The sequence below is a fragment of the Nicotiana tabacum genome, chromosome 11, assembly GCF_000715075.1.
Source record: "Nicotiana tabacum cultivar K326 chromosome 11, ASM71507v2, whole genome shotgun sequence".
NCBI classification, from domain to species: domain Eukaryota; kingdom Viridiplantae; phylum Streptophyta; class Magnoliopsida; order Solanales; family Solanaceae; genus Nicotiana; species Nicotiana tabacum.
Window position 1 is genome coordinate 117,722,916 of NC_134090.1, and position 20,564 is coordinate 117,743,479.

At 37.5% G+C, this 20,564-nt stretch overlaps 1 protein-coding gene and 1 long non-coding RNA gene across 3 annotated transcripts; both read left to right on the plus strand.

The window, feature by feature from the left end:
- Positions 1-985: 985 nt before the first annotated feature.
- Positions 986-4,984, plus strand: LOC107817738 (retrovirus-related Pol polyprotein from transposon TNT 1-94-like). Its single transcript, XM_075224377.1, has 2 exons — positions 986-3,727; positions 3,818-4,984. The coding sequence occupies exons 1-2, from the start codon at positions 986-988 to the stop codon at positions 4,982-4,984; spliced, it is 3,909 nt and encodes a 1,302-aa protein (XP_075080478.1).
- An 8,838-nt stretch (positions 4,985-13,822) lies between these two features.
- On the plus strand, positions 13,823-20,275 carry LOC107821238 (uncharacterized). 2 transcript variants are annotated; one of them, XR_012696726.1, is made up of 4 exons: positions 13,823-14,125; positions 15,601-15,746; positions 15,839-16,265; positions 20,020-20,275. It is a non-coding gene; the product is annotated as an uncharacterized LOC107821238 (long non-coding RNA). The 2 variants fall into 2 exon arrangements; XR_001656094.2 differs by lacking the exon at positions 20,020-20,275 and having other exon boundaries at positions 15,839-19,674.
- The last annotated feature ends 289 nt before the right edge of the window (positions 20,276-20,564 follow it).

Below are 20,564 nucleotides of genomic sequence, written 5' to 3' on the forward strand. Positions count from 1 at the left end.
AACTCTATGATTAGGACTGTTGTTTTTCAACAATGTGATAAGTTCAGCTGCTGCCAACTATCAATTCTAGAAGCCCACCATTGTTGAAGCCACCAACCCATTCTAGAAGCCACCATTGTTGAAGCCTCCATTGTTGAATGAAGAATTCAACCACCAACCACCTTCTTTAAGGCTATGAATAGAGCCTTATGTTTTACACAGAAACATCAATCCAGAGAGATTGAAATACAATCCAGGAAGAGATTGTGAGAACAAAAAGAGAGTTTGGTGAGGTTTTTTGTAGAGAGAAATTCTTGGTGTAAATTCTCTATAATTCTATTCTTGTGAAATAGAGTTGTTTTTCCTCCCAAATAATCTTCATATTGATCCGAGAATCACAACAAGTGGTATCAGAGCCTTCGATTCTGTGTTCATCGAGAAATATCGGAACACTGAAAATTTGAACCCGAATTTACGTTTTTTCAAAAACGTGATCTTCGGTGTGTTTTGATCATTTCATTAGATTCCTTGCGTCGATACGAATTCAACGCAATTTTCCGGAGGCCAAACAAAGCTAAAACGAAGAAGTTATGGCAATTTTTTTTCTTCTGCCCAAGGAAGAAAATGATGAATAGTAACTGCCCAGTCAGCGCCACATCATCATCCAGTCAGCGCCACATCATCATCCAGTCAGCTCCACATCATCATCCAGTCAGCGCCATGCCCGCATCCAGTCAGTGCCACGTCAGCATCCAATCATCATAAAAATTTTAGAAATTTATGAAATAACCCCTGAAGTTACTGAAATTATAAAGCTGCCCCACAAGTTCAGTATATTTTCGATTTAACCCCAAAAGTTTGGTGTAAATTTTGAAAATTTTCTGGAGGCCCTATTTTGACCCAAGAAGAGTCAATCTTACCATTTTTCACCATTCCGGACGTGTTGGTGAGTTCCGTTTGGTGAGATTCTGCTCCAAAATTTTGACCAAGCCATTTTAAAGACATAATGGAAGAGTCATCATCATCTGGAGCTATGATAAAGCTTACTGCCACAAATTACACATTGTGGAGACCTCGTATGGAAGATCTCCTCAGTTGTAAAGATTTGTTTGATCCCATAAAAGCAAAGGGTAGGAACCCCTATTCCACCAAAGAAGCAGAGTGGAAGAAATTAAACAGAAAAACTATCGGTCAAATTCGACAATGGATTGACGATAACGTTTTTCATCATGTTGCACAAGAGACAGATGCGTATGCCCTCTGGGTGAAGTTAGAAGGGATGTATCAAGCCAAGACCACTAGGAACAAAGACTTGTTGATGAGGCGTTTGGTAAATTTGAAGTTAAAGCACGGAACTTCAGTTGTCGAGCATACCAGTGAGTTTCAGAGCTTGATAAATCAATTATCGTCTGTTGACATGCCGCTCGGGGATGAGATGCAAGCCCTACTACTTCTTAGTTCTCTTCCTGATAGTTGGGAGACGCTGGTAGTCTCTCTCAGTAATTCAGCTCCTAGTGGAAATCTGACCATGTCTATGGTTAAAGATGCCTTATTTAATGAAGAAGCCAGAAGAAAGGACATCGATCATGGTGAGTCGCATGCCCTTATTACAGAAAGAGGGAGACAACAAGAAAGAAGTCAAGATAAGAAGAGAGGTAGAAGCAAGAGTAGGGGAAAATCCACGGATGGTAGGAAGTCATCATATGCGTGCTACCACTGTGGAATAAAGGGCCATTTAAAGAAGAACTGCAGAAAATTGCATAAGGAGAAGGAGCAGTTGAAGCAAAAGGATGGAGATGCATTAGTCACTACCCACGGAGAGGTAGCCATTTGTTCCATCCAAGAAGAGACATGCCTTCACGTCTCAAGTCAAGAAGAAAACGAATGGGTGGTAGATACTGCAGCATCATACCATGCCACATCCCGAAAAGATTTCTTCACAACATACAAAGCAGGAGACTTTGGAGTAGTGAAGATGGGGAACACTTCTTCCTGTGTGATAGTTGGAATTGGTGATATCAAATTACAAACAAATATCGGGAGTACAATGATATTGAAGGATGTCCGTCATGTGCCAGATCTTCGTCTAAACCTAATATCAGGTATAGCTCTTGACAAACAGGGCTATGAAAGTTATTTCGGAAAAGGCACATGGAAATTGCTGAAAGGGGTTATGATTCTCGCTCGAGGACATATTTGTGGCAACTTATATAAAACTCATGTGAAGGTATGTTCAGACAGCCTCAATGTTATGGAAAAAGAGGCGTCTCAAAACCTGTGGCACCAGAGACTCGGTCACATGAGTGAAAAGGGGATATCAATTCTAACGAAAAAACAGCTTATCAGAATGGACAAGAATGCTGCTTTAGACCCTTGTAATCATTGCTTATTCGGAAAGCAACATAGAGTCTCTTTTACATTTTCTTCAACCAGAAAATCAGAGTTACTCAGTCTGGTACACTCTGATATTTGTGGTCCCATGGAGGAGAAGTCACTTGGCGGCAATAGGTATTTTCTGAATTTCATTGATGATGCTTCTCGAAAGGTGTGGGTGTACTTCTTAAAGACAAAGGACCAGGCTTTTGATTATTTCAAGATATTTCATGCCATGGTAGAGCGTGAAACGGGAAAGAAATTAAAATGCCTTCGCTCAGATAATGGAGGCGAGTATACTTCCAAGGAGTTCGATTCCTATTGCAAGAGACAAGGGATTCGACATGAAAAGACGGTCCCACGCACCCCACAACACAATGGAGTAGCCGAGAGAATGAACCGGACAATTATGGAAAAAGTCAGAAGTATGATCAGTATGGCAAAGCTGCCTAAGCCATTCTGGGGAGAAGTTGTTCGCGCCGCTTGCTACCTAATCAACCGGTCACCATCAGCCCCGTTGAATTTTGAGGTTCCAGAGAAAATATGGTCGGGTAAGAATCCCTCATATTCTCACTTAAGGGTATTCGGTTGTTTAGCACATGCACATGTATCCAAGGAGCTCAGGAAGAAGCTTGATGGTAGAACTATACCATGCATCTTCATAGGCTATGGAGATGAAGAATTTGGGTATAGATTATGGGATCCAATACAGAAGACGGTGATCAGAAGTAGGGATGTTGTATTCCACGAAAACCAGACAATTGAAGACATTGAAAAGCCCACAATGTCTTATGAAAGAGGTTCCAGTGCCCAAAAAGTTGGTCCAGATCCACTACCATTGCAGTTTGACACAAATAGCATGGGGGAGCATGAAACAGTACCAGAAGCAGAACAGGAGGATGTTTGGAAGGGGGAGGCACAAACCCCTCAGGAAACTACAGAACCATCACAGGGGAACGATGATGGTACACATCCTGAAGCTAATAATCAACAACCTCGTCGATCTGAACGAGGTCAGATTCCATCAACTCGATACCCAGAAACCGAGTATATTCTACTTTCTGAAGATGGAGAACCAGAGATTTTCCATGAAGCTATATCTCATACGGATAAAGAAAAATGGCTGCAAGCAATGACCGAAGAGATGAACTCTTTACAGAAAAACAACACTTATGAGATTGTGAAACTTCCACAAGGAAAGAAGGTACTGAAGAATAAATGGGTATTCAAGTTGAAGAAAGATGGCAGCGGAAAGGTGGTGAAGCACAAAGCCCGGTTAGTAGTCAAAGGATTCCTACAGAAAAAGGGAATTGATTTTGATGAAATATTTTCACCAGTTGTAAAATTGACTTCAATCCGCATCATCCTTGGATTGGTAGCTAGTTTGAATTTGGAGCTTGAACAAATGGATGTCAAGACAACATTTCTTCATGGTGATCTAAATGAAGAAATCTATATGGAGCAGCCAGAAGGTTTTGAGGTTTCAGGAAAAGAAAACCTCGTCTATAAGCTTACGAAAAGTTTATATGGCCTAAAGCAAGCACCGAGGCAGTGGTACAAAAGGTTTGACTCATTTATGGTAAGTCAAGGATATAAAAGGACTGCTGCAGATCACTGCGTTTACATTCAGAGATTTTCGGATGGCAATTTTGTTGTACTTCTACTTTATGTAGACGACATGTTGATCGTCAGACAAGATGCAACAAAAATTAGACAGTTGAAGAAAGAACTCTCTAAGTCCTTTGAAATGAAAGACTTAGGTCCAGCTCAACATATTTTGGAATTGCAGATAACTCGAGATAGGAGAAACAAGAAGTTATGGCTATCTCAAGAAAATTACATTGAACGGGTGATCAAACGGTTCAATATGAGTAATGCCAAACCGGTAGGTGTCCCTTTGGCAAATCACTTCAAGTTGAGCAAGAGTTTGTGCCCCTCATCCAAGAAAGAGATTGAGGATATGTCTACAATTCCATATTCTTCAGCAGTTGGAAGCCTGATGTATGCCATGGTTTGCACGAGGCCAGATATCGCACATGCGGTAGGTGTGGTAAGTCGTTTTCTTTCTAACCCTGGAAAGAAACATTGGGAGGCAGTTAAGTGGATTTTCAGGTATCTTAAAGGTACTTCAAAATCAAGTCTGTGCTTTGGGGGAGCTGATCCAGTCTTGGAAGGCTATACAGATTCAGATATGGCCGGAGATCCTGATGGAAGAAAATCAACCTCAGGATATGTTTATACTTTTGCAGGGGGAGCTGTGTCATGGCAGTCAAGATTGCAGAAGTGTGTTGCACTATCCACAACTGAAGCAGAGTATATTGCTGTAGCGGAAGCTGGAAAAGAAATGTTGTGGCTAAAGCGATTTCTCCAAGAACTAGGGATAAATCAAACAGAGTATAAGATACATTGTGATAGTCAAAGTGCAATTGATTTAAGCAAAAACTCAATGTATCATTCTCGGACAAAGCACATCGACATTCGCTATCACTGGATACGCGAGGTGATAAATCAACAACTGTTGAAACTAGTGAAGATCCATACGAAGGAGAATCCAGCAGACATGTTAACAAAGGTGGTCACTCAAGAAAAGTTAGAGTTGTGCAGAGACATAGTTGGAATAACTTTCAAATAGTAGCTGCGTTGGAATGCAGCTGAAGGGGAGAATTGATAAGTTCAGCTGCTGCCAACTACCAATTCTAGAAGCCCACCATTGTTGAAGCCACCAACCCATTCTAGAAGCCACCATTGTTGAAGCCTCTATTGTTGAATGAAGAATTCAACCACCAACCACCTTCTTTAAGGCTATAAATAAAGCCTTATGTTTTACACAGAAACATCAATCCAGAGAGATTGAAATACAATCCAGGAAGAGATTGTGAGAACAAAAAGAGAGTTTGGTGAGGTTTTTTGTAGAGAGAAATTCTTGGTGTAAATTCTCTATAATTCTATTCTTGTGAAATAGAGTTGTTTTTCTTCCCAAATAATCTTCATATTGATCCGAGAATCACAACACAATGGATTAGAGGTTTTTCTCCATCTATTAGGATTTCTAATTCTTTGTGCATATCTCATATCATTTTTGCCGATGATACCCTCATATTATGTGATGCTGAAAGTTCTCAAATACTTTATCTTAGGGTTATTCTACTGGCCTTTGAGGCAATCTCCGGTCTTCACATAAATTTTTCTCAGAGTAAGCTTTTCCTGGTAAATGAGGTTCAGAATATCCAGTTCCTTGCTGATATTCTAAGATGCTCCATTGGCTCCTTTCCCACAACTTATTTAGGTCTCCCCCTAGGGGCAAAATCTACCTCGGTTTCCATCTGGGATGGGGTTCTAGAAAAATGCGGAAAGAGATTGTCCAATTGGAAAAGGCAATATCTTTGTTTGGGTGGAAGAGTAACCCGTATCAACAGTGTTCTAGATGCTTTACCCACATATACAATGTCATTATTTCCCCTTCCCGCATCCGTTTCCGATAAGCTTGACTAGATTCGAAGGGATTTCTTATGGCGAGGGAACAAGGAAAAGAAGGCTTACAATCTTGTCAAATGGAATACTGTTATTCAAGATAAGGAAATGGGAGGTTTGGGCGTTAAAAATTTGAGACTTCACAATAAAAGTTTATTGTGCAAGTGACTTTGGCGTTTCAATTCAGAAGAATAACCCCTCTGGAAATCTGTTATTTGCTCTAAATATGGTTTATCTTCAGCGTGGACTACTTCCATCCCTTCTCCACCTCTCGGCCTCGGAGTCTGGAAACATATTAGAGCTTTATGGGATTTGCTGGGGGATCACTCCTCATTTAGGGTGGGCAATGGAAGGAAAATTAGTTTTTGGCATGATGCATGACTTGGTCATTCTCCTCGGAAGGATTTGTTCCCTTTTCTTTTCAGACTAGCTTCTAGCCCTCTCTTGTCCATAGCAGATTCATGGCAGAACCAAGGGTGTTTCATCCCCTTCAGAAGGAACTTTAATGACTGGGAAGTTGAAGAATTCTCACGGCTTTTGGGGCTGCTCAACATTTCTCCTCCTCTGGGCTCAAGTTCAGACTCTCTTTTCTGGAATTCCAACTCTAAAGGTCTCTTCTCCGTTCGAAGTTGCTATCACACTCTTATTGATACACCTTCACAATCCCTTTGGCCTTGGAAGGCTATTTGGAAAAGTAAGGCACCTCACAAAGTCAATGTTTTGCTTGGTTGGTAGCTCATGGAAAATGCCTTACTTTGGACAACTTGCAAAAAAAAGGCAAAATACTTTGTAATTGTTGCTCGCTATGTGGAAGGGATTGGGAAGATATGAACCACTTATTTCTGCATTGCAGCTTCACTAGTCAGATATGGCATTTTATTTTGTGTCATGTTGGTATCAAATGGTGCATGCCTAGGACCACGGTTGATTTTCTCCTCTCATGGCACAAACAGGATATGCATAAGGCGTCGGGTTACATCTGGAAGTCTATCCCAGCAGTTGTTTGGTGGGTTGTATGGAGAGAGAGAGATATGCTAGAGTTTTTTATAACAAAAGGGACAATGTAGTTAATCTAAAGCGCAAATGTATATTTTTGCTTAATGTTTGTGCAACATAACCTCGTCAAATGTTTTAGAGTCGGAGGCATTGGCTGAGTTTCTTAGTTCTTTACCCTCTCTGTAAAGTTATCTTTTAGATGTACTCCTATCCAACTTTTTCTTAAAGTTGGCCCCCTCTTTACATCAATAAAACTCTTTCAGTTACCTATAAAAAAAAAAGGCTCAACATCTGGTCGTAAACGTATACATTCTAACCATGGTTAAAATCCAACTTTAGTTAATCAAAGATAAATAAGTGATGTTTAAAAGGTGACGCATGTCATCCGTCCAAGTAAGAACTTGAAAAAATAAAGACAACGAGGAGCTACGAAAAAAGTCACCCAAATTTATTTGCCTAATGCTGAGATTTGAATCATCATTTCTAATTTTTCTTAGCCCTCATTCCGGTTAAATCGGTAAGTAGGCCACACAGATGCTTTTATTAACAAAAAATTTAAATGGAAATTCACTTGTCAATCCATGAAAGACATCGCACACTCTTACCTCAACTTTTTTTAAACAAATTCTCCAATGCTCATTCTAAAGGCATAGAACTCAACATTGGGAGAGTTCAAAATGTGCGGAAAGAAAACAAAATAATCCTCTTAGCTTCCACTTCTTCAACAAATTCTTTAATGCTCAAAAGAGACATCCATATTACTCAGTTCAAAACTACAGTTAATATGCCACCACTCTATAGGTGCTTTCTTCAGCTATAACTGATGTGAGTTCTAATTCAATATTAAAAACACCATTCATGTAAAACCTGTAGTACAAAATCTCATCTATCCACGTACAGATATCAAACATATACGCCCGAAGCAAGTAGCAGGAACAAAGATCCGAAACCCTGTACCAGGTTGGGTTTTGGGAGAGGGGGGCGGTCAGTATGAGCAACCATTGAAAAAGAAAGATCAAATCATTTTAGTGGACTTACCAAGAAAACGGACGCTACAGCACCAGATGTAAGTTCCTTTGCAAGACTGCGATTCTTTCTTGAAGAAGTAGCCTCATAGCTGTCAAATATTTAACAGCTAGTTACATGACAAGGATATAAGAGAGAGCTTTTATGACGGAGAGATACAGTCTAAAAAATCCTTTTAATCTCAATATTCGCTCGATCAGCAAATTACGAGAATTTCGTAACCCAGTAATTGGGATATTCATGTATCTAAAAGATGATGAGTATATTCAACATAATCAGAGAGAGGCCAATGTATTTGATTTCCTGATACCATTTAAGTGCTTCATCCATTCATCAGATTGTTGATCAACAAATACTACGCAGGGCAGCTTTTCTAGAAATACTCAACTTGCTATGTTGCACAAGGATTTGGAAACATGGATGAGAAGTACCATATACCAGTACAAGAAAAGATACTTAGGCAAACAAGAGATCTGAATTTCTAGGGTTTTGAGGAAAAGAAAAGTTCTGAGGTACAGAAATTTTTGGTAAATGAGGCCACACTCAACTTACAATCAAAAGGAACAACTACTTACCATCTGCTATTTGCTGAAAAGTAATTCCAGAATAAAGATGTTCTACCCATGTTCTCATACCCTGTCTAAATTCTGACGAGGTGCGACAATGCAACATCAAATTGTAGTGACTTATAAGCACTATAAACTACAAGTCCTAAAGCAACCAAAAAAAAAAAAAGAAGCTTGTGGAAAGTTCATATTCTCTTAGTAGTAAGGATCTATTTTTCACTTGATGATGATGAAGTTTGGGCCAACTTGATTGTTTCACCAGGTATCTAATATCTCCCACCAGCACAGGTATCGGTTAACTCTGTCCATCAAAGCTTAGGAAGATAGGAAAACCTAACTTTTTTTGTCCGCGGGGATCTGAACCCTGGTCTCCAAGGTTTGTACCCGCTTCCTCGACCATCACGCCACACCCTTGGGTGCATAATAAGTATCAATTTTTCTGATAAAAAGAAATTTTTAGGGACAAGATCCAAGAGATAAACATTCTCTAAAAGTACGGATGACAAACGGTGCGGTTGCGAGGCAAACCCGCATAAACCCATGAATACTTCAACCCGCCCCGCCCCGCATAGCATAATCTGCTATTTTCAACCCGCCCCACCCCGCTTAAATTCTTTTAATTTTGTTTGAATGAATTTGATAGTAAAATATGAGCGTCATAAAATTTCTTTTCATTTTTCCGTTAAGTAGTATTAAATTAGCTTAAAAGTTTTTTATTATCTTATAAAACACATGTTAAAATGTTCTAAATGCTATCATAATTTACTTAAGTACTCCCCTTGTTTCAATTTATGTGAACCTGTTTGACTGGGCACGGAGTTTAAGAAAAAAATGAAAGACTTTTGAAATTTGTGGTCCTAAACAAGTTAAAATAGAGTCCAGAGTATTTGTGTGGTTATAAAAGCTTCTCATTGAGGGTAGAATTGGAAGTTTAAGCTAAATTGTTTCCGAATTTAAATAGGGGTCATTTTTTTTGGAACGGACCAAAAAAGAAATATGTTCACATAAACTGAAACGGAGGGAGTACAATTTAATGATGAATTAGGGTATTTGTGAGTGAAGCCATGATTAGGATAAGCAATTAACTAAATGAAGAGACCATGATCTTCGTTTACTAGACTGTGACAAGAGACGTGAACTTGCTTTTATAGGCAAATACAATCAGCAAACAAACAAAGGGCTATACAATTGCTTTGAGAAATTTTCTATTAATTTGTTGAGGTTGAAATTGATCACAATAAAGTATGTATTTCTATGCAAAGGAGACGAGAAACAGTACAGGCAATCAAAAAAGCTAATTTTTCTAGATCATTAAGAGAACATTCAGAAAACTTAAAGTTAAAAGTTGTTTACTAATACCTTATTGCAATTTATCAGAAAAATTACAGCGATAAAGAGCCGAGAGACGAAGAGCGAGCCGAAGAAAATTAGCATAGCTTAAATTCCAAATGGAAGAAGACAAATGACCTTGCAAATACCCCCCCCCCCCCCCATGTAAACCCAAAGGGAAGCAAAAGAGGTCATTTGACAATTTCAAGTGATATTTGTGAGCAAAATATAAATGGCCAAGTATCAATGCTCCAAACTCTTAAGTTCACACTTCCAACAAGCAAAAAGATTCTAGAAAGAAAAATGGACTAGAAGGTATACTTCTTTCACAATATAATTTCTTAAAGGGTCAAAACTGTCCTTGTACTATACGAAATTGGATAACTTTGTCTACCGTTAAAAGTTGGTCCCAGATTTGCCCCTACCGTGACCAAAATGGCTCAAATTTGTCCTTTCTGACAAACAGGACTAATTTTTTTTTATTAATATTTTTTTACCCAAATAATATGCCACGTGTCCTAACCTAATAAAAGTGGACCAGATTTATCCTTACACAATTCGTATGGTTCAATTTTGCACTTATACTATGTGTATGATTCAATTTTGCCCTCATCGTTAAATATATGAAACAAGCAACATCATCTATGCAGATCATGTTAATAAATTTTTTCACCTTGCATTGCAATGTATGCTTCATGATAGGTCATTTTAAACTTCTTGTTAAAAGTACACCTCACTAGTCTTTTATTTTCTATTTTCTAGTAAAACCTTTAAGTATATTATGTGTGAATGATGGAGGAAGAGGAGTGTAAATTAGGAAACACATGGTGGCAAACCCGTGGAGAGGTGTTAGTGGTGACGGAGGAGGGAAAATTGAACCATACATATAGTATAAGGGCAAAATTGAAGCATACAAATAGCGTAAGGGTAAATCTGCTCCATTTTGATTTGGTGAGGATACGTGGCATATCATTTGGGCAAAAAAATGTTAGTTAAAAATAAAAAAAAATAAAAATAAGTCAGGTATATTATTTAAAAAGGGCAAATTTGAGCCATTTTGGTCACAGTATGGCAAATCTGGGACCAACTTTTAACAAAGGGTAAAGCTGTCCAATTTTGTAAAGTACAAGGCCAGTTTTGATCCTTCTCCATTTTCACAATACTTCACTCCAGAAATCAACTTCACAAGGTGATATGTGAATTGTAATTTTCACAACATCTAAGCTCCATGTCCCAACAAATTTGTGAATCCGATAACCCAAACACAAACATGTGTAACTTTAGTGCGCATGGATATAAAGGGTCATAATCAATCATATTGAATAAGTGAGATAATCTATTTGTGCACAGAAGAGCTAACACACATAAAATGCATTTCCCATGAATATAACCATAAGGATCTCATTTAAACATAGAGAAGGAAAAAATATCAGCTGTCTGAAATACCCGAAATTCTTCCCTACAACAACGATGTCAAAGGAGTAGGATAAGAGAGCAAATGTAAGCTACCTTTGACAAGTCATACCATAGAGAAAGGCAGAAAATGTTTAACCAAGGAAACTATTTTCGGTGGTTGAATGAATATAATTGTCGACATTGATGTGCCTGAGATGGCTTAAAAACTAGGTGAAGCATAAGTTGGGTACTTCACTTCATTTAGATGGCGTTTTACTGCAGATACCAAAGCACTAAGACATGCGCCTCACCAATGAATGGGCGGTCTTTAAAAGAATATTAATTATTACTCCTTAGTAAGATATGAATGAACTTTTCAGTGATTAAGAATACGATTTTAGGTTCATATCCTAGCGGAGGCAAAAATACTAGGTCATTTCTTCCCATCTGTCCAAATCTTGGAGGACAGAGTTAGCTGGTACTTGTTGCAGGTGGGAGGTAGCAAGTATCCCGTGGGAATAGTCGAGGTGCACGCAAGTTGGCCCAGACACCATGGTTATCCCAAAAAAAAAAAAAAAGCTTAATAAAAGAAAACTAGTTACTAAGGGGTCATTTGGTATGAGGTATTAGAAGGTATAAGGGTGGTATACAAATTTAATATCATCTTAATACTCTGTTTGGTTAGCAAATCAGGTATAAGTCATCCCGGTGTTAATTTTAACACTGGGATAACTTATACCTTATAAAAAGTGGGGTAATTAGCACCGGTATAACTTATACCTTCTTCTTAGAAATTATGTAATTGTCATTCTTAATACAACATACCAAACAATGAATAAACAACGATCCCAGCATAACTAATCCCAGCATAACTTATCCCAATATAACTTATACCGGCATAAATAGTATTCCAACCAAACGACCCCTAAAAGTTTAAAATGTATCTTTACATCTAAATCAAAAACTTGGAGTAGTTCTTGAATTTGTTCGACATAATTTGGACATCATATATTTCACTCAATTCAGTTCAAAAAAAATTTACAACTCAAAATGTTTCACTCAGATATAGTTTTCCAATTTTTAAGCAAATTATTATCGTTTATCTTTATAGTTAATCTTTTTCTAGTTTCTTAGATATTTTTTTACATTTTCTTTCATTAGCACCTTTCCTTCCTAAGCTCTCACTTCAATTGTGCTTTGCCGTTAAAGTCCCAATAAATTTTCACACTTTTCTACTAGGTTGGAGAATGTAATAGTAGTAGAGGATGCAAAAGACTTGGATGGGTGCTTAGTGATATCTTGGGTAGTAAAAAGTAAAGTGATGTTTACATGTGGGTAGCAGCTAGTGATATTGAACAATAGAGCCAATTGCAGTAGAAAATGACTCAAAATAATAAGTGTGCTTTCTCCTACTCAACATAAAATATTTGGCTTGAGAAAAACTATTGAGTGTGAGATGAGTTTAAGATGAATAACATGAACTGAGGAGTTGTTGTTGTTGTTGTCGTAGAAAAACTAATTTCACTGGCTTCAAAAGATCAGTACCACACAGAGATAAAACTATTTTTGGTAGTTCTATGCATAGTCAGTATTATAGCCCCATTCACAGCTACTAATAATACAAGACTAAAGACCAGCAAGACAAAACGCCTAGTATAAAAATAAATTGCCCAAGGCTTTCAAATCAGACCAACAGCATATCTTCCCATCATAGCATCTCATAGAGGTTGTGTTTCTTTTGGAAGTATAGGAATGCTTTCATTATCTACAACAAAAGACATCTCCCACTAAATCACCCCAACAATACCACTCTCTGGTAAATACCATTTTGATTTATAATCGAGAAATCTACAGTTTTCAGCTTAAAAACTCATTGGACAGTAGACCCATCCCTCTATCCTTCTCCACTTAAATATCAGGCTCAGTTGTCAACTAGAATTTCGAACTTCCAGACAGGCTCGCTGACTCGCGCTATACTACCTTTGCCAAGGAACCAAAGTCCTGAGGACCCATCAAGTGTAAATATATGCAGCCGACTTAACCATTCTTACTTTTTTTTCCTTATTTACTAGGAGGGATCAATGTTGTATTTCATTTCAACTATTATCAATTATTCCGTAAGTCGTATTTCATTTCTAAGCAAATCAACTTCAGCTCAATAAAGAAACCTTTCTCGTCTGTGAAGTTTATAATCAAACCGTGATGGCACACTTAATTACTCTATTAATCTAATATCACAGCAAACAAACATCACCTTTCAAGGATAATAAGAGGCACCATGTACCATTACAAAAATAAAAAAGACTAAAGACTAAATTCAGCATTTAGAAAAAGTAAATCCGACAATAATTAGTTCGAAATAAAAGGCAGATCAAGCACTCACATGAAAAACGATGCCGTTACGACGAGACCAACTGCAAGCATGAACAACGCTAGGGTTGGGTACAACGACTCAGGAACCGGGCTCGAGATCGGTTTTGCTGATTGAGCCTTTCAAAAAGAAAAAAAACAAAAATCACGAGAACATAAATTCGCTGAAAGCTGTAATGCAATTGACAAAAATGAACCATACCATTTTCGAACAATGAGATCGTCTGAAGACTTTGGTCGATCGGAATTGTGTAACTCTTTTTAGTAGCGAGAGCGCTGAGGAACAATTAAAGTGCTTTGACGACTTGGGAGTATACATAGGTGAATTGAATTTAGGCCGTTTGAGTTGAGATTAATTGGCAGTCCAACCTCCTAAAAAGTCAAAATCGAGGATTTGACCCTCCTTTTCTTTCTTTTTTTCAGGGAATTAAAGTGAGTTCAGGGTCCTTTTAAGAATATTAACAACTTCAGGGTCTAGAACAGAAACTTAATAAAAGGGTTTTAAGACTCATTTAATACTCTTTCGCTTTAGTCAAACTTCGCATTTCTCTCTCTCTCAGCTCTCCACTATCTCCAATTCGTCGAAGGATTTCAGCCTACGAACGTCGTTGTTTTTTAAGGTATTTGAGCATAAATTTGTGTTCTCCATTATTGCATTGCCTTTTGAAGGTCATCTTTTGCGGGGTAGTCAATCACTAACCTGAAGGTTAAAGTTCCAATCTTGAGGAACCCTAATGTGATAAAGTTTCAACTTTTGCCAATTTTTTTAGGGTAATAAAGCTATAATTTGTCGCCTCGTTGTGTTATTTGGAAAGATTTTGGTTGATTATGTTTGTTGTGTTGTTGTCTGGTAGAACGTTAATATTATCTTTTTACGTTTTCTCTAGTTTATTTGAAACTTTTAGCGATGATGTTTTCTCTTCCACAACGCGAATCTTTGAACGAATTTTTGAGTTTAGGTTGTGGTTGCAGTTGTCATGTTTCCTCGACTCAATAAATATACTATAGACCTGTTGTAATTAATTTTCTAATTGTTGTCTCTTAGTGTAATACTATATAACAAGATTGTTTATACTAGGCCGAAAAAGGCATCAAGCAACCTTACCCAGAAAAGAAATTACCTCATTATAATGAAACGTAAATCATATGGGAACCCATCTAATAAAGATAGGAAGAGACCAAAAGTTGTGGATGATGAAAATCTAGCAACGACAATTGGACCCCAAAGTCCAGTTGAAGAAATATTCTAAAAGAGATAATACTATGAGTCAGATCGATGCTTATAACAAGGATGAAGATGAAGTTGTTGAAGTAGATAAAGTTCCTCAATAAGAGGAGGAAGGTGGTGAGGAAGATGAGGGAGGTGATGATGAAGGTAATGTGAATGCAGGTGATGATACCTTAATTGCAGAAATTTAAAAATTCATGTTTCGGTAAATTTATTAAGTTGTCGAATCACTGGAACAAATTCAATGGATAGATGGCCCATTATCTTCTTTTTCATCAAATTAGAGAGCCAAATAATCATGAGTTCTAGTTCCTTGTAGATAAAAAAAATTAGTGTGCTTTAGCATTAACAAGTTTGCATTGATAACAGAGTTGAATTGTAGCTCTTATCCAGCGATAAGAGATATAACAAGGTCTTGAAGAAAGATGAAGATTTTAGCCAAAAATATTAGGGACAACAAGAACATGAAGGTTACATAAGACATGTTAATATCGTTGGTGAAAGGTAGCAGGTTAAGTTTTGATAGAAAGTTAAGGTGTTGTTTGGTGTAATTTCTGCATACCATCCTTACGGCGAAAGACCAATCCAAGGTTGTGGAGATAAAATGTTGTAAGATGGTGGCCTCTTTAGTATTCTTAAGCTTATATCCGTAGGAAAAAGGAATATTTTGACATGACTCTCGACTACTGGAAGAACAAGATAGACATGATCAAACAGTACAAATAACACATTGAAAAAGTTAATGTCACGTAAGCTCTTTATGGCTTCTCCTAGGTATTCATGGTAAGTGTCAATAGGTAGTCGATTATAGAGAATAAGTTAATTATTGTCGTTTTGCAAATTATGTGTGTGATTAATACATTATAGGCCCGGGCAAATGAAGCATTTCCAGCTCTTGAAAATGATGTTGCCAAGTCAAGGGATGTTCATTTGCCTACTCTAAGATGTTGAGATGTCATACATCTAAATTGAGCGAAAGGTGGCCCATTTCAAGTCAAGGGATAGGTTCGGAGGTATGAAATATGCTATTGGTTTCTTGGTTTCATAGTGTAAAATTATTTATCCAAACATATAAGCAAATTGTTAACCTTTTGTGCTTTTGCAGATTGTGCACCCTTACATTATTCCTATAGTGCGAGAGGCGGTAGAGCAGTTTATAAAACATTTAGTGACATATGATGAGGTAAGGAATCTAGCTGGGGATGTTGTGAAGGCTGAATTGAATAGAGTAACTGTCATTATCACACCACAGTGATCTTATAGGAGTTTGAGAAAGGAGGCTTTGAATAATGATGAAAAATCTGATAATATAGGTGGCAGTGCATTATATTTTTCTGCAGAGACATGAAGGGAGAAAATGAGGTAGTGAAGGGTCTTCGAGAGGCTATGTAGGACCAATGTCGGAACCATCCTTAGAGGAAGTATTGTTCAAATCAGTATCAACTGAGGATAAGTTGGTGGATGCTCCAATATGTCAAGGAGGATCGGAATTTATCATAGGATTCTGTCCGGACTGATCAAGAACGAGAGAGGTAAGTAATTTTAGAATGTGTAGCGGTTTTGGTATTTTTTTAAAATGTCATATGCATTTAGGATAGTTATTTACATGCACAATGAAGTCAATTCACCCGTGATCATTGCTACTCGACCTACTCAACGTGCCATCGATGGGAATCTCACTAAGGTTGATCAGCTACAAGATTGTGTTATCAACAAGGAAAATGAAAAGGCTCTCATTGAAAATGTCGATGTTGATCTAAGCTTGGATATGGAAATAGCGAGTGTGGATGAGAATGCAGCTGAATTCTCTAATCTAGTTGTGGATATGGAGATGGAGATTAAGGTCAAGAACTAGGTGGTCCTGAGAAAAACAATAGGTCCATGCACTGCCCGAGGACGACAAGCCAAGTGGTACTAATCTGTATTGATGATGAAGCAAATTGCAATGTCGATAGTGGAGTTAATTCTAGAGTTATTGCTGGTGACAATGCTACAATTGAAGCAACAACAACGTTTGGCAATAAGGTAGATGTCTTAGGCATTGTTGCTGAGATCGAAGAACATGAAGTGTCACGACCCAAATCCCACCAGGCATGATGACACATAATTCAACCTATTAGGAGAACCATCCAACATATGAATAAACCATAACATGAGATAATATATTAATAAGAAGCAAAAGAATGAAATTTTATTACAAATTACCTCCAAGAATTGGTATCACAAGTCATGAGCAACTAAGATTTAGAATATACAGATGGTATGAAAAGAATACATCATTTGTTTGAAATAATACATAAATAGATACATAAGACTCCTAGGCTACCATGAACAAATGGCACAAATTCTTTGGAACATGGAGGTCTTTAAAGCTCACCCTTGAACTCTGCAACATCTCATCTCTATAATTGCAAACAAGGTACAGAATTGTAGTATAAGTACAACCGACCTCATGTATTCATTAAGTATCAAAATTAACCTCAAAGAAGTGATGACGAGGCTTAGTCGAAAGATATTCACTTTATAAAACCTTTGCAGCTCATAAGAATATATAATAACAGCGATATAACCAAGAAACAACTAAAGAAATAACGACTATCAATAATAAAGGTGCACAATCGAAGAAAAAGTAAGAAGCATGCTTTTCCAATTAAACAAGTCAAAGCAAATACAATCACACCAATTTCGCATTCAAAAGAGATGCAGCAAGTACATTTACTCAAATACTTTTACATGAATATAGAGAGTCTATACATGATAAAGATCCAATTTCACATCAATTTCCAATAACATTTATATGAAAGCCTTTACATGAGTCCATTATGTCAATGTATAATGAATGCTCTCCTTTTACATTAATCTGACACCCTTTAATTGTCCAACAACTCACTAGCAAGTCATTTGCATATGTAAAATGTATCAACTAGTATATGCAGAAGATATGCGTCAATAAAGCATGAAAAATTCATGAATTCGCACAAAGAATTCACATCAATAAAATAAATCTTTCACATTTGTGCTCAAAACCTATCAATCGAATCCCATAACACAAACAAACCAAAAGTTCGTCGATTTTTTACAGTCTACATGTATGCCACCAAGAGAGAAACATTGTAACACCCCGAAAAAAATTCGGCTTAGGTATGAATGAGCTAAAGGAGTAGTAAGGATATATTTTGATCATGTGAAGTCCCATCGGGATGATTATGGGTGAAAATAGTTATTTCAAAATCGAGATGGAAAGTGAGGTGCATAAGATTTGACAAAATCGACTAAGTTTGCAGAAGGTTCGTCTTCCAGCAGGTTTTAGTGAACACGTGTAAGGAATTTGGGAAAACACAAAGCATGAAAGTTGTAGGCCTTTGAAATAGCTTTCCAACGAAGTGGAGCCCAAACGGAGCTCTGTGCAAAAAGTTATGCTCGTTTTACAGAGAGGTGTGCAACCACTGCGGTCTTGCCGCGTTTCACTGCAGTCTTGCCGCGTTTCACCGCGGCCGCGTTGGCGATGCAGTGTCTCAGCGATTTATCGCAGTCGGGATCGCGGTCACGCCAACCGGGACGCGGTGGACGACTTGGGAGATCATTTTTTAGCCTTATTTCGTTCCCTACAGCCCCAAAACATAAAAACTTGTCCTAGAAAGGAAAACTCTCAAAAACTTAACTCCTTAAATGTCACTTTACCACCCAAGGTAAGTTCTAATGGTGATTCTATGTTTATTTCAATTCCCCAACATCTTATTAACATGGGTAAACCCTCCATATCATTAGATATTCGATTGGGACATCATTGTTGAGAGAAGAAACCCTAGAACTCGAATTCAAGGAGATTGAACGTCAAAAAGGTAATATCTTCACCCTTTTATTGATTCTATTATTGAATTAATGATTATAGACTCTAGTTTATGAGATATGAGTTGATGGGTTTGAGAGAAAAACATGAACAGTGATAGATTTGGGTTATTGATTGGTTATGGGTGTTGATTACGTTATGGGTAATAAAGAATGATGTTGATTATAACCATTTGAGACTTTAGTATTTATCTAGAAACAAGAGAATGGGTTATTGGGTGTAGAGACACCGTTAATAAGGGCTATGAAGCTTTATGCCACCAAGTGTTTGATAAAATGCCTAAGTGACCAAAACATGAGTATTAATGCTAATATGGAATCCCTTTAACTTGTATTTATATAGATTGAAGTTGAAAGGGTTGGCGAATGTTATATTACGCTCAAGAACAGTAAGTTACGGTATGTGAGGCTAACTCTCTATGTTTGGGAATGTTAATGATTCTCCCTACATTACGTTTCTTTACGACATATCAATTGCCTCAGAAATATAGTTAAGCCTAGTTCCTTGAATAGTTGTAGAACTTCTATTCTTTACTTTCATTCTGAACGTTGTGAGCTCAGTTCGTATTCAATATAGGCTTGGTCTTGATGTCCCTAATAAGTCTCAGTATAGCTTATTCAGCATGTCATAAATAGTTGAAGTTTCAGTGTTCATAACCAGTTCAAGAATACATGTCTCATTCTAGTCCTATTCAGTATTCTAGTATTATGTAACTTAGTATGATTCAGTATTCCAGTATTATGTAACTCAGTATGATTCAGTATTCCAGTATAATGTAACTCAGTGTGATCCAGTATTCCAGTATCATATAACTCAGCGTGATTCAATATTTCACTATTAAATATTGCAGTATGATTCTCAGTTCCTGATTTTAAATCCCTGAATGTTGAACACCTATATTTGGGCCTGAGGCCGCAGCTAATGCTTTATGCATCTTTGGGCCTGAGGCCGCAGTTTATGTTTTATGCATCTTTGGGCCTGAGGCTGCAGTTTATTCTTTATGCATTTTGGACCTGAGGTCACAGTTATGTATACGTATACTTGGGCCCGAGGCCGCAGTTTGTGCACACACACATATATATATATTTATATATATATTGGGCCTGAGGCCGCAGTTTAATATTCAGATAAACAAGTTGTTCATCATTCAGAAGAGGGAGTATTCATATCCTTACTTTCTTTCAGTTCAATTATTAGTTACCGTTCAGTTATCAGCTATCATATCAGTTACCAGTTAGTTATCAGTTATCAGTTCAATTACCAGTTATCAGTTTGAATAGTTATCATTTCAGTTATCAATTATAAATTCTCAGTTATCAGCTTAGTTTCAGTTTCAACATTTATAATTCTTTCTTTCAGTTGCTTTACATACTATACCAGTACAATTCAAATGTACTGACGTCCCTTTTGCCCCGGGCCTGCATCTCACAATGCAGGTAATGATTTACAGGTTGATGATTCAGAGCGCTAGGATTCTCGTACCAGCTATTTGGTGATCCCCAGTTCTTTCGGAGCATTATCATTACTACAGTCTTCAGTATTCACATACAGTCAGTGTTTTTAGTACTCAAATAGAGGCTTCATAGACTAGAGTAACAGCTAGACAAAGTCACGGGCTTTTCATATTAAGCTATGTTGGCTACAAATATGTTTCAGAATTGTATTAGTATTTTCGTACTTTGATTTATATCATCCAGACTTTCAGTATATCAGCATGTGTTAGTTTATCTTCCACATTCAGTATGTTATGATACTACATGTTGATTCAGCCAGCCAGTTGGTTCGCTCGGTCACATGTAGTCAGGCACCGAGTGTCGTGTTACGTCCAGGCCCAAGTTCGGGGCGTGACAAACATGGGAGGGTGACTTTAGGGGGATGGATCCATATCCACAAGCTGTATGGCAGAAACCTCGTGCTCTACATGATAGAAATCTCGTTGCATAATAATGTCAGTATCACAATAACCGTACGACTTAAACCT

Coding starts and splice junctions, on each gene's coding strand:
- LOC107817738 (XM_075224377.1), top strand. CDS start 986: ATGGAAGAGTCATCATCATCTGGAGCTATGATAAAGCTTACTGCCACA. Junction 3,728..3,817: donor TCCGCATCATCCTTGGATTG/GTAGCTAGTTTG, acceptor TATATGGAGCAG/CCAGAAGGTTTTGAGGTTTC.